This window comes from Phoenix dactylifera, chromosome 1 (assembly GCF_051530095.1).
Source record: "Phoenix dactylifera cultivar Ajwa chromosome 1, Ajwa_hap1_PhDact_Kaust_v1.1, whole genome shotgun sequence".
Taxonomy (NCBI): domain Eukaryota; kingdom Viridiplantae; phylum Streptophyta; class Magnoliopsida; order Arecales; family Arecaceae; genus Phoenix; species Phoenix dactylifera.
In genome coordinates, this window is record NC_143190.1 from 62,838,620 (window position 1) to 62,851,855 (window position 13,236).

Sequence of the window (13,236 nt, forward strand, 5' to 3'; positions counted from 1 at the left end):
ATTCGATGTATGCATATGGAAGTAGGGAATTGTTGCTGGCTCGCCTGGGGCGTAAAACCCACCTCCCGATAGCTGTCTTGTTGATGATTCAGCCTATTGACACCTGATTTATATGATTCAGTACTATGACCTGTTGAGCATATTCATGAGTAGCATATATGTTGACTTAATTATTCCATATATGCTTCAGATGAGTTGATATTGATTGTGGTGATATTGATGACTTACTTCATATTCTTTATGTTGAGATCATGTTCATCTTGTTATTGATCTTGAGATTTCACCTCAAACCATGATTATATCTGGTCTCATGTGCATGGTACTCTCTACTCCACTCACTGAGTATTTATATACTCACTCCCCAGTTTGGTGTTTTTGATTGCAGGGCAGGTATTGTATAGAGAAGAGCAGGGTTAGAGATTGCCTGCTAGCTGTGCCGCTCCATAGTATAGTATAATGTAGATAAAGGTTTATACCTTTTGGTGTATTATAAACCTTCTATTGTGTATAGTGCATAGTTACAGTCATAGATCCTGTTGTGGATATGGGTTTGACCATGGATGGATTGGGAAGCAGGTATATATATATGTGTGCAGATCAGTTGTGTGCCTGTGATAATGTATTGCTATATATTGTCCAGGTTTATTATGTGACAGATTATGTGATTGCTGCTCTGACAGGTAGTGTGTTGTATGTATTGAGATAATCCTGACAGGTCACTATAGAAAAAGTGATTATTTTGTGCATGCATCATGCCAAATTTTTTTCAAGATTTATTGATGATTGATAGATAGTAGGGTTTTACGTGGTGGCTGGTGGCCTTATGCCTACCCGCACCCTAGGACCGTCGCGGCGGCCCGCCGGGAACGGGGCGGGGGTCGTGACAAAGCTTGGTATCAGAGCAAAGGTTAAGAAGAGTCTTGTCAGAGCAATAGGGTGAGTTAGGATTAAGTATAGGATTATACTATGGAGCATAGGATTTTTCTATATGTTAATTTATGAATCATTTATAATTCAGTAAAATATATTATGACCCAGTGTGTAATAACTGCCCTCTCTCTTGATTCTTTTAGAGACATATAAAAAATACCTCCAAGGAGAGGATCTGCTCGTCCTGAAAGGAGGATGGAGCCAGATATAGCATTGGATGCGGGCTCCGCACATGTCGAGCCCCAAAAAGAAAAAAAAAATCTCCTCCTGCAGACAGGCGGAGAGTTGATGATCAAGGGGATAGTATAGAAGTGAGATATATGTATCCTACCTGTGTGGTAAAAATAGAAGGTAAAACACTCCCAATTTATTTGATTCTCAATACCACACCGAGCAAAATATGAAGAGCAAATACCCTCACTTCTTTGAATAATCAGGTAATTTACTCTTTTAAATTCGAGGACGAATTTTATATAAGGAGGGAAGGATGTAATAACCCCAAAATTTTTTTTTATATAAAAAGGGATAGAATAGTCCTTTAAAATTGATATAAGGGGTAAAATTGGAAGGAATCAAAAGATAATGGCATAGTTGTAGATATGTTGAAGTGTTAGGGGCAAAATGGGAATTTAATAATATTAAACAAAGGGTGAATAGTGTTTGATGTGACTTAATTGGAGGGTTTGAGTTGGTCTCATACGGAATGAAACAGAGAGAGAGGAAGGGAGTCTCAGGCGTGAAACAGAGAGGAAAGAAAGAAAGAAAAAGAGAAGAAGAAGAAGAAGAAAGAAGAAGAGGAAGGGGATTCGAGGAGGAAAGGGATCCCGGTTGCACTTCCAGCTGAAGGGAAAAACGTAGGTCTCCTTTCCCTCTACGCAAGGACCTCAATTTCCAAAAAGAAAAAGGTAAATATCCATCTCTATCTAGTTTTTTGATGATATTAGGCTATACAAAGGGTGGATGTAGTCTAGAGGGGTATATGACAGTTGTAGAGGTGGTTAAAAGAGGAAGAATCGGATTTCGACAAATTTTTCCGGCACTACGGAAAAACTGTGTCGAAGTGCCAAATTCTGTGAATTATTTAGGGGGTCAATCGGCCTTCGATGGTGATGCATATTACCATTCTAGAATTCTCTATGAGTATAGAATGTTAGGTAAAAATTTCATCAAATTTGGAGTCTGAAAAGTGGATCAAACTCGAGATGAAGTAACCCACTGTCAGTCCAGGTTACTGTTCATCCGGGTGAAAAATAAGGGATTTCATGCTATAATAGAGTATTAAGCCTAGATCAAGCTAAAAGGGACCTTGTACTCATGTAAAGAAGTCCCTAATACACATAAATGGTGCGTTAATTAATTAAAAAGAAAAAGAAGAAAGAAAAGAAAAGATTTAGGGAACAGGGGAGTTGAATCAATTAAAGTTCCCTATGTTATAATTGGCACGTAGATTATGATCCTTGATACAGGACTAAATTATTATAAATGCATGTTACAGTTGGGCAAGAAGCTAGGGAACAAGAAGAAGAAGTTCCCCACTGCCTGCTGTAGATTTTTGGAGGCGTATCAGGGCTGTGCCGGATTGATAGGTGAGTGGGACTCATGTACTTTGCACCATGAGCATTCTTAATTCATTTTCATGAATGTCGCCAAGTGTGAATTGATTCCACTTGTGCATATTGACTGATATTGTAGTAGATTCCTCTATAATCTTGATTCTCCATGCTTGATTATTCTGTACATGCATTTTGAGGGAACATTGAGAGGAATTACGAGAGGTTGATGAGTAATCAAATTGATTCCGAATTGTGAAATGATTTCTTTTGTAAATTGATTTCATTTCCTCTATTTCAAAGATTTGTAGAGCCTTTTTAGTGGTATATTGAGTTGTACTGCACTTCCTTGACCCTCACTTCTAACCCTGATGTTAGTTTATGATTGGGTCATGATCAAGTGAGTGGTAGTCTTGATTATACTTCTTTTTAGTAGAGTATTGGGAGGGTGCATTATGGCATTTATGCATGGCTTGGCAGTATCTGCAGGACACCTATAGTCGATGGGGGTTGAACATCAGCCTTTGTGCACATAGTAGCCTTCTGGGTGGGCGGAGCCCAGTCCCTTTCTAGGGGGGACACGGCCCTAGGTGTAGGATCGGCCGGTCCTACGACTTATATTCTGCTTGCCGCTAGGCATAGTAAGACCCCGCGAGGTGCAGTATGGCTTTCCGCGGATGTAGAATTCCCGCGAGGTGCCGTTTAGTATATAGATGTGAGATGGATTTTTGTTCTGGATACTGGCCAACATTTACATCATCAGTATGGTGTCTTATCCTGCATATGCATGTGACAGTGGGGAGTTGTTGCTGGTTCGCCTGGGGCGTAAAACCCACCTCCCGACAGCTGTCTAGCATTTACATTATCGATATGGTGTCTTATCCTGCATATGCATGTGACAGTAGGAAGTTGTTGCTGGTTCGCCTGGGGCGTAAAACCCACCTTCCGACAGCTGTCTAGCATTTACATTATCGATATGGTGTCTTATCCTGCATATGCATGTGACAGTAGGGAGTTGTTGTTGGTTCGCCTGGGGCGTAAAACCCACCTCCCGACAGCTGTCTAGTGATGATTTACATATTGGTGTGGTGTCATATTCGATGTATGCATATGGCAGTAGGAAATTGTTGCTGGTTCGCCTGGGGCGTAAAACCCACCTCCCGATAGCTGTCTTGTTGATGATTCAGCCTATTGACACCTGATTTATATGATTCAGTACTATGACCTGTTGAGCATATTCATGAGTAGCATATATGTTGACTTGATTATTCCATATATGCTTCAGATGAGTTGATATTGATTGTGGTGATATTGATGACTTACTCCATATTCTTTATGTTGAGATCATGTTCATCTTGTTATTGATCTTGAGATTTCACCTCAAACTATGATTATATCTGGTCTCATGTGCATAGTACTCTCTACTCCACTCACTGAGTATTTATATACTCACTCCCCAGTTTGGTGTTTTTGATTGCAGGGCAGGTATTGTATAGAGAAGAGCAGGGTTAGAGATTGCCTGCTAGCTGTGCCGCTCCATAGTATAGTATAATGTAGATAAAGGTTTATACCTTTTGGTGTATTATAAACCTTCTATTGTATATAGTGCATAGTTACAGTTATAGATCCTGTTGTGGATATGGGTTTGACCATGGATGGATTGGGAAGCAGGTATATATATATATGTGTGCAGATCAGTTGTGTGCCTGTGATAATGTATTGCTATATATTGTCTAGGTTTATTATGTGACAGATTATGTGATTGCTGCTCTGACAGGTAGTGTGTTGTATGTATTGAGATAATCCTGACAGGTCACTATAGGAAAAGTGATCATTTTGTGCATGCATCATGCCAAATTTTTTTCAAGATTTATTGATGATTGATGGATAGTAGGGTTCTATGCGGTGGCTGGTGGCCTTATGCCTACCCGCACCCTAGGACCGTCGCGGCGGCCCGCCGGGAACGGGGCGGGGGTCGTGACAGCTTCAATCTAACGCTCCAGCTTCTCGACTTTCTTGTCGAGCTCGTCGCTCTGGGGGATCGCCACAGCGGTCCGCTCGGGCGCAGGCTGCCCTGGGACTGACTCGGCCTCTGACGGTTGCGGCCAGTCGCCAGAACCCCTCGCCGGGGGTTCTCTCCAGGAGGATACTCGGGCACGGAGTTCTTAACTTTGGAGGGCCGGTCCACTTACAGGGGGCACCGACGGAACCGGGGCCTGAGGTAATGGTGCTGTTGGGATGCCCCTAGGTTGCAGGCCTTGGACAGCAGTGGCCAAGGCTTGGACCTGCTGCACCTGGGCATCAAACTGCTCTGGCCGAACTTGGAGAGTCGAATCGGCCGGAGGTGGTGAGTTCTGGATGGAATGTCCAGGGCTAGGTGGAAGACGTCGGGAGGCGTTGGAAGCTCCCTTGATTCTCAGCTTCATGGTCGCGACTCGGGCCCTTCCTCTAGCGCCAACTGTTGCCGGAATTTGGACCCGGGGGCGATCGATGGGCCAGGAAGGAGGAGCTCCAGTGAGAATCGGGGTGCGGCAGTCCGGCGGTGCGCGACGTCCTCCGGGAGACCTGCAAGAAGCCAATGGCCGGGGTTTCCGGCTCCGGCCCTCCGATGCTTAAGTTAGAGGGGGAGTGTATAAACAGAGATGGAAGCCAGAAAACAGGATTTCAATCCCCCCCCTAAAATGGAGGGGTTTCCCTTTTATAGAGGGTGTCGGGTTACCTGTGATGTGACAGGGCAAATGGTCTGTCGTACAGTTGGGCATGCAGTGGGCATTAATGCTCGATCGTGTGAATCAATGCTATTGCTGTAGGAGATTAGGCCGGAGCTCTTAAGTCGTCGTGGAGTCATGCCATCATTCGTAGTCAAGCGGGTTTGCCGTGAGAGGCTCGATGTCCGTAGGCAACGAAAGCCATACGCTTTAATTGTTGAGTAGGCTGAGGGCCTGCAGGTGCCATGCGCTTTGATTGTTGAGTGAACCGGATGTCCGCAGGACCCATGCACATTAATTGTTGATGAAGGCAAGACGTAGTCTTTCGGTCGTGCTGCGGGAGGATGTGGCCTCAGCGCGCAGGTCGGACGTCTGGGTTGGTAGAGCTATTCGGGTGCTTCCAGGTCGAAGGGGGTCTGCTCGACCGCCCATAGATCGGAGGAGGCTGCTCGGTCGGCCCCTGCTCGGAGAGGATCTGCTCGGTCAGCCCCTGTTCGGAGGGGATCTGCTCGGTCGGCCCCTGCTCGGAGGGCGTGGTGACGTTTTCCCCCAACAATTGGACTAAGTCTTACCTGATCCATTCCAACTGGAACCCATCCTGCCTAAAACTGCAAGTGAACACTGGGATTTCGTTGAAGCAAAAACTGCTAATCTGAACCACATTCCATCAAATTCAAGTAAATACACATGAACGTAAATAGTTGCTAGTGGCGTACATGATATCCCAGCAAACGAGCAACTGACCCCTACGTTGAATAGCGTATTCCGGTTGGACCGGAAAGAGGGGCATATATAGAAAAAGTGGGCCCCAAGATTAGAACTGGGACGGGCTGACGTCATGATAAAAAGAAAAACGGGCTTCGTTTGGTGCCATCCACCAAACGATGAAGGCCCCTGGGGCAAGAAGAGGAAAGCCGAGAGCCCCACCCCCTCTCTTCCCTCAGATCTCGCTGTTTCACTGCGAGACCCGCCTCGGAGCGACCTCCAAGCTCCATTAATGGCGATTCTATTCTTCTTGGACCACGGATCTTAGATCCCGAGATCTTCATCGCAGGGCTGTTTCGTCCTTTTGATCTAGAGAGAGAGAGAGAGAGATCGGCGGAGAGGAGGAGGGGGAGAGAGATGCTTCGATTGAGGGCATTCCGTCCGTCGGCTGACAGGATCGTAAAGATCCAGCTCCACCCCACGCATCCATGGCTCGTCACCGCCGACGACTCCGATCACGTCTCCGTCTGGAATTGGGAGCACCGCCAGGTCCCGATCCCTCAAGATTCCACGCGTTTCTTGATTATTTTTCCCCCCGCTGATTTCCGGTTTCTTGATGTCTTCAATGCCTTCTTGTTCTTGTTTCTTGAACTTTTTAGGTGATTTACGAGTTGAAAGCCGGTGGCGTTGATGAGAGGCGGTTGGTCGGGGCGAAGCTGGAAAAGCTCGCGGAAGGAGAATCTGGTGCGCAAGAAGATTTCTTTTCCATTTTCTGCCTTAAATTTTGAATAATGAAACTATAGCGACCAAGGTTACTTTCTGTTTCATGTTACAAGAATATTGCACATCGTATGCTATAGTTGGAAAAAATGATACTCTTGTCAAGAAACAGTGAGGATACTCCGTAACTTGTAGAATGAGAGTTCTCTTCTCGAAAGATTACTAGGACTACTCCTTGAGTAACTGCAGTAAAGCCCCTCATGCCGCTTTGGGCCTTGACCCCTCAGCATACGGCTTATCTATGCCATCTTGGAAGGACTCCAACTTTTGCATTAATCTTTCTTGAGAAATTATATCCTTAACTTTGGTGTCACAACCTTTTAATGAATTCTCTTTTCAAGGTGTTGCAGCATTCTATTTTCTTGATCCGTAGGTCCCTAGTTTTCAAGTTCATCGTTTTGATGTTTATGACATGAAGTTTTGTGTTCATGCCTTAGTAGTCCTTGATTTGATTTGAGGATGACAATACTTTTGGATGTTTTTAAACATCTTGATCGTTGGCCTTAAGCATCCAGGTTTGGATGTAATGCCCATCATACAAGTAGGAAAATGAATTCCATAAGGTCGATAGTCATCCATTCATTTTCTTCTAGACATTAACAATCTGAACCAATTTATTGATGATGTTATTTTTGTCAGCTGTTATCTCAGACTGTGACAGGTTTGAATTATTTCATAAATAGTCCATGACAATGTCATGTTAAAGTTTTCCTTTTTGACAAGGTTTAATTGGCTTCTTTGCAACCATTATATGCCATCTAAAGATTCTTTTATTTGCTAATAAAATTTTGATATAACTAGCAACTTGTTTCAAAAGAGGATTTCATTCAAGAGCTTATTTGAAGTATTTTTAAACAAAAGGAATATGTAAAAGCTTGAAATAACATCAGAGATAACCCTAGGTAGAAATATTTACAATAGTGATCCATAAGTTGACCCCAAATAGTTGACTAGGGCATAATGTTATTATTCAAAGTGATTTGAGCCTTCTTACATGCATCCCCTCGAAACTAGTCTGCCAAGTAATCTAACATTCGGCATTGATGTCACTAGCAATTGGTTTGAGAGTGCTAGTTGCTAGAGAATTGAAGGTCCACATATTATGTATCTTGATATGAGTCAATTTTTGAAATAGACCGAGGAACTTTGATAGAGATCAAAAATATTGCCATAGAAATGTGTCCGGTAATTGGATCATCGAAATTCGAAATTGCTTGGAGATTTTATCCCTTTGAGGTTGCTAGTCAAAAGAGCCAGTGAAGGATTAATTTCGATCAAGTGGTTTATTAATTTCAGCCCATTGATCGACCTTTTGATTGCGAATGAATTGCCTAATATCTTTGGTTTGTACGAACAATGGCCAAGATCAAAGTTAGAAAGCTAATGGGTGTTTCTATTGAAAAATTCTGCAATTTAAAGTTATCTTTCGAGAAATTTTTCCAGTAAAAAATTCAACTCCTCTCAAGGATGGACAGTCTTTTAGAGATTTCCTCCTCTATGATGGGGTCTTATTATAGACAGGAAAGGAGAGCTGGGTGGCCGGTTAATTTGTCATCTCAATCTTCAGTAGCCACTTCACAGTGACACAGTTTCCTTATTTTTGTGGGGGTGATGCAAGTAGTGGTGCAAGCTTGCAAAAATTCATCTATTTCTGGCAAAAGGCTCATTATGCAGCAAGAACTAAAAAGCAAAGTAATGTAGCATAAGAATAAAAATAAAGGTAAAGGAAGTAGTAAGGGAATCTCGAACTGTAAGGCTTGAGATCATACTTAGAAATCATTGAACCTTCTTTCCTATCAACCTTTGTGTCTCGCTATTGGTCTTCTCAAGGTTTCAATTGAAGTAGTCAGGCCACCAAGTTCTTCAACCGAGTTGCAATGTTGTACCATGTTCTTGTGGAGTGTCACGACACAGGTGAGGAAGCTAACTAAATAATATTGATGAGCTATAAAGAGTAGATTGAAGTGGCCGTGCTCCAAGGCTGTGCTAACTTCTTAAATTTGAAAGTTAGCCAGACAGCTGATAGATTGGTTACTGCCCAAGTAGGCAATGGATCCTAAAAACTTGAATTGAGCTGTTAGATTTTTGTCTTGACCTGCAATTGCTGCTGATCCTGTGCTAATATCATCCGCCATTAACACAACCTGACGATCTGTCAAAGAAATCAGCGTCAGTCAAAGAGGTGAAAGAAAAATAAGATTTCAAGCGTCCAAATAGCAAAAGGACTCTTGACAAGTAAGTGTCACCTTGAAAATCACTAAAATATTAGCTTGGCCACTTGTGGAGTGGGTTCCCAATGTAAAGGAGAAAAAAAGATCTGGCATCTTCTATTTCATTCATTTATATTTTTTTCAGTTGTGAGAAATCCTTGTGTTGTCATAGTACTCCACTGCATAGAAAACTAGTGACTGACACATTGTTTACGAAATCTTATCATCATTTGATCTCTGGTCATTAGGCAAGTTGTCTGAGAGGATTGTGGGCGGCATCATTATTGATATGCTAATGGATGAGCTCCATGTCAGATGCTGTGTGACACAAATAATAATGACAGATGTTCATATCTATATAAAGAACTTTTTTTTTTGCCCAAAATGGATGCACCCTCACAGTATGTATATATGTATGTATATGCATGTGAAAAGATCTAGCCGCTTCTGTTTCATTTATTTCTATTTTTTTGGTTGTGAGATGTCCTTGCGTTGTCAGTAGGACTCCATTGTATAGAGAATTAGCGAGCGGCACATCCTTTAGGAAAACATGTCGTCACTTGATCTCTGGTTATCGTGCAAGTTGTTTGAGTCTACTGTCAGCTACATCATTATCGATTTGCTAATTGACGAGCTCCATGTCCGATGCAACATGTTGCAAATAATAACGACAGATGTTTTTATCTGTATAAAGAACTTTGATGTTGTGTCTGAAATGGGTGCACACTCACAATCTATCTATCTATATATGTGTGTGTGTGTGTGTGTGTGTATGCATGTGTGTGTGTGTGTGTATATATATGCATGTGTATATATATATATGTACATACTCATACGATGCTAGTAGAAGTCGTAGAAATTGTAGATTGACACCAACTTGACAATTATCTGTAGATTTTATGTTCCTTAAATGGTGAATGTTTAGTGATATTACTCAAAAACAAAAAAGAAGAAGATTTCGTAGTTTGAAATATTCCTCATTATAGGGCTTAAAATATTGGGACGTATAGAGAAAATTTCTTTTTTTCTTAGACCAAGTATGGAACAACAAGACTTTTCTATATACAATAAAAAAGATGCAATAACTTGAGTTGACAGTGGTTCTGTTCTTCTTAGGATTGAATGGTGAGAAATTCAAAAAAAAAGAGACAGAAGCTAGCACTAGAAAGTTGTGATTAATCTTGTCAATTATGGTTATGTTTTCTGTATTAACTTTTGATGCTGATTTGGATAACCTGAAGAATATATAACTAGGTTTTCATCAAAACAATCTCCCCTTCCTCCAGACAAATTCATCAGATCATTGTGCACTATAGTTGCTTATCAATTATGTATTAGTCTATTCAGCCAATTTCTTTTTAATTATGTTAAACTTATGTAGCCAAATAGATGGACTAGTTGCTAAGTTTGTGCTTGTATTGCTCAGAGAGTCCAAAGGAAAACCCACAGAGGCCATCCGCGGAGGAAGGTAACGAAACTGATTGCTTTATGCCTTCTTCAGTTTCCTGGACTTTTGCTAGCTTTACTAAACCCCATGATGGGTTATGGATCTTGAAGTGTGAAGCAGGTTAGCTTCTATGATGATGATGTGCGGTTCTGGCAACACTGGCGTAATCGCTCTGCAGCTGCTGAGGCTCCAGCTGCAGTCAATCAGCAATCCTCTGCTTTTAGTTCTCCTGCCCCATCCACTAGAGGAAGGCATTTTCTTGTCATTTGCTGTGAGAACAAAGCCATATTTTTGGATCTGGTGACTATGCGTGGGCGTGATGTTCCTAAGCAGGAGCTTGATAATAAGTCTCTTCTTTGGTATGCAGTTTCATGCTTTTGCTTCTTCTTTTTTAATAAATGCTTGGAAACTTGAATTTCTCCATTCAGTGCCCATCCAAGTTTTTTAGAAGTAACGTATTTATTTGTGGTACGCAGTGCTCTATAAGTGCATCTTACATATTGAAAAATTTAATTAACGGATGGTTTCATGACATAATAATGCTACTTTCAAAATATTTTATATGAAAATATTGCAGTTAATGTATTGTTCTTCACCACTAAGAAAAATCCTCTTCTCTATATTTAACAAGCAATTTATCTTGTTTTCTTTTTATCTACATTGGAAAGGAAAAAAGAGGGAAGCAAATGCTTATTTGTTTATGAATTACTGGCTTATGATCAACTGAAAGTGACATAATAGTTATACTAATTATGTCATGTCCATGTCTGGTGAAATGGACTTGAACATGTTAGGTTATAACCACCAACTTGAGAAGAGTCCTCTAGATTTTGGGGTCTATGGATCAATCAGATATTCAACACTTTTCACCTGAAGGATGGACATGTAACCCCACATCTGGGGTAATTTTGACCAAATTCTAGGACCTTGCTTGACCTAATTAGTTCATTCCGGCACTTTTGGTTTAGATGGTGCCCAAGCGAAAACAGAATTGTAATCGTAAGATGTGCAAAATTAGGAAAATAACTTTTCTCTCATGAAAAATGAAGGAATTAAATAAAGTAAGATCGAAAGAGATAACCTTATCTTAAAAGAAAAGTTTGTGAGAAGGAGAAAGAGGAAGATGACCCTTCTTTTTAGCAGTCCTATTTTCACCACTCCTTGTCTATAAGTTCTGGGCAATGAGATCCAGTTTTTTGGACCTTCTTGTGTTTTGATTTCCTTTGATGATGATGAATTTTTTGTTTTGAGGCTTTTCTAATTTGAATAATAATGCCATTTTTAACACTTAGGTCATGCCCTGCTAGGAAAGTTTTGCAACAACATGTTCTTTGACATCGTTTCATTCTTCGAACAATGTTAATATATTATTTTCATCTGGCAGATCAGTTGGTGGGCTACATCTATTACTTGGTCTCAATTCTGGCTGGTTGATGTGATATATGAGAGGTGGAAAGAAATTTTAGGGGAATAAACTTGCTTGTTGTTTGCTGTCCTCTGCTTCTATGTAGATTTAACATCGAGCGTCCGTGCAACTTGCTGTCTGGTCACATTTTGAAAACCATTAACCACTTGATCATACCCAAACTTTTTGCTACTAGATTGGTTCTGCTGGTTGATTTAGGGGTCCTTCTTTAATTCCTGTTTGGTGAATTACTTTGGTGCTACTGGTTGTAGGTTGCTGGAATTGCAGTTTTCTTGAGGTGGTTTTAGAATTTTGATCCTGTTTTGGCCAATTTTCACTCCAAACATATGGTGACATGGCCCCATTTGCACATGATTTTAACTTTGCTGCTCCAAGGTTTTTGGTTGGATGTTTCTGAATAATATTTTCTTCCCATTGTTTTTTGAGTTGCATGTTATACTTTTTTCTTGCTTTAGTCGCTTATTTCTTTTAGCTTATTTTGTTGCCTCTCTCTTTCCATTCTTCCTCTCTACATGTTTTTTGAGTTGAAGATCATACACTTCCCATTGACTAATAAAAAAATAATTTGTTTATCAGGTTTACTTTACATTTTGCTTTTTAAGTTTCATTTTAGTTTCTTCTAGCATCTAGTCACTTTTCGTATCTTCCGCAACCTTGTGCTTCAATATTACTCATGGAATTTTTTTTTATTCCTGGTTTGGTAGTTTATTACTGATATTTCTCTGAACTTGTATCGAGATTGCAGTATGGAATTCCTCTCTAGATCTACTTTTGGCGATGGTCCTCTTGTGGCATTCGGTGGATCCGATGGTGTAATAAGAGTTCTTTCTATGTTAACATGGAAGGTTTGGTTATGTTCCATTTTTCCTTTTAATTTTTGCATGTTTAAGTATCTAAATTTCTCATTCTGAATTGTCCATTGCAGCTCGTCCGAAGGTATACCGGTGGTCATAAAGGATCAATATCATGCTTGATGACATTTATGGCATCTACTGGCGAGGTAAGTTTATTATTCACTGGACTGGAGTTTATTATTTAATGTGATAAACCTGTGTAGTCCATGATTGACCTCTCAATTTATTTATTTATCTCTAGGATTAAATGATGCGATGCTCCTAAACTAATCTTTGTTATCATGGTATTCAGTCCATATTGTACCGTCTTGGTCTGTATCATATTGTGCTAACCACAAATTGAGATGATTCATAGTCTTGGTTCGAAATAGGGCCCAAACCACTTGGTTCTGGTCCTTAACGGGCCGAACTGCTTGGAACTGTACGGTTCAGCCTGGTAAGGGCTTAGGTTGGGCCCGATTATCCCCCGCCGCTCAATAATTAAGGGTGGTTCAACCCAGTATGGGTTGGTATGGTTCCAGTATGTCCTGCACCTATTAGCCACTTGTATGCAGTCCAGTACTGAGATTATGAGCCTTGCTTCTTATTAATGTTATTCATTGAACATATTGTACATTGATTATCTA

General features: G+C 40.9%; 1 protein-coding gene across 2 annotated transcripts in view; it reads left to right on the forward strand.

The window, feature by feature from the left end:
- Positions 1 to 1,666: 1,666 nt before the first annotated feature.
- The window catches only part of LOC103713325 (uncharacterized), a 50,327-nt gene continuing 38,757 nt past the window's right edge, over positions 1,667 to 13,236 (forward strand). The window contains exons 1-7 of one of the 2 annotated variants that reach the window (XM_039125346.3): positions 1,667 to 1,835; positions 2,426 to 6,442; positions 6,553 to 6,637; positions 10,312 to 10,351; positions 10,441 to 10,689; positions 12,502 to 12,601; positions 12,682 to 12,756. In XM_039125346.3, coding sequence (XP_038981274.2) covers positions 6,311 to 6,442; positions 6,553 to 6,637; positions 10,312 to 10,351; positions 10,441 to 10,689; positions 12,502 to 12,601; positions 12,682 to 12,756 — 681 coding nt within the window. In that variant the 5' untranslated portion in view covers positions 1,667 to 1,835; positions 2,426 to 6,310. Of the gene's footprint in view, positions 1,836 to 2,425; positions 6,443 to 6,552; positions 6,638 to 10,311; positions 10,352 to 10,440; positions 10,690 to 12,501; positions 12,602 to 12,681; positions 12,757 to 13,236 lie in introns of those variants that run through there. The other variant, XM_088709268.2, reaches the window with a different exon arrangement.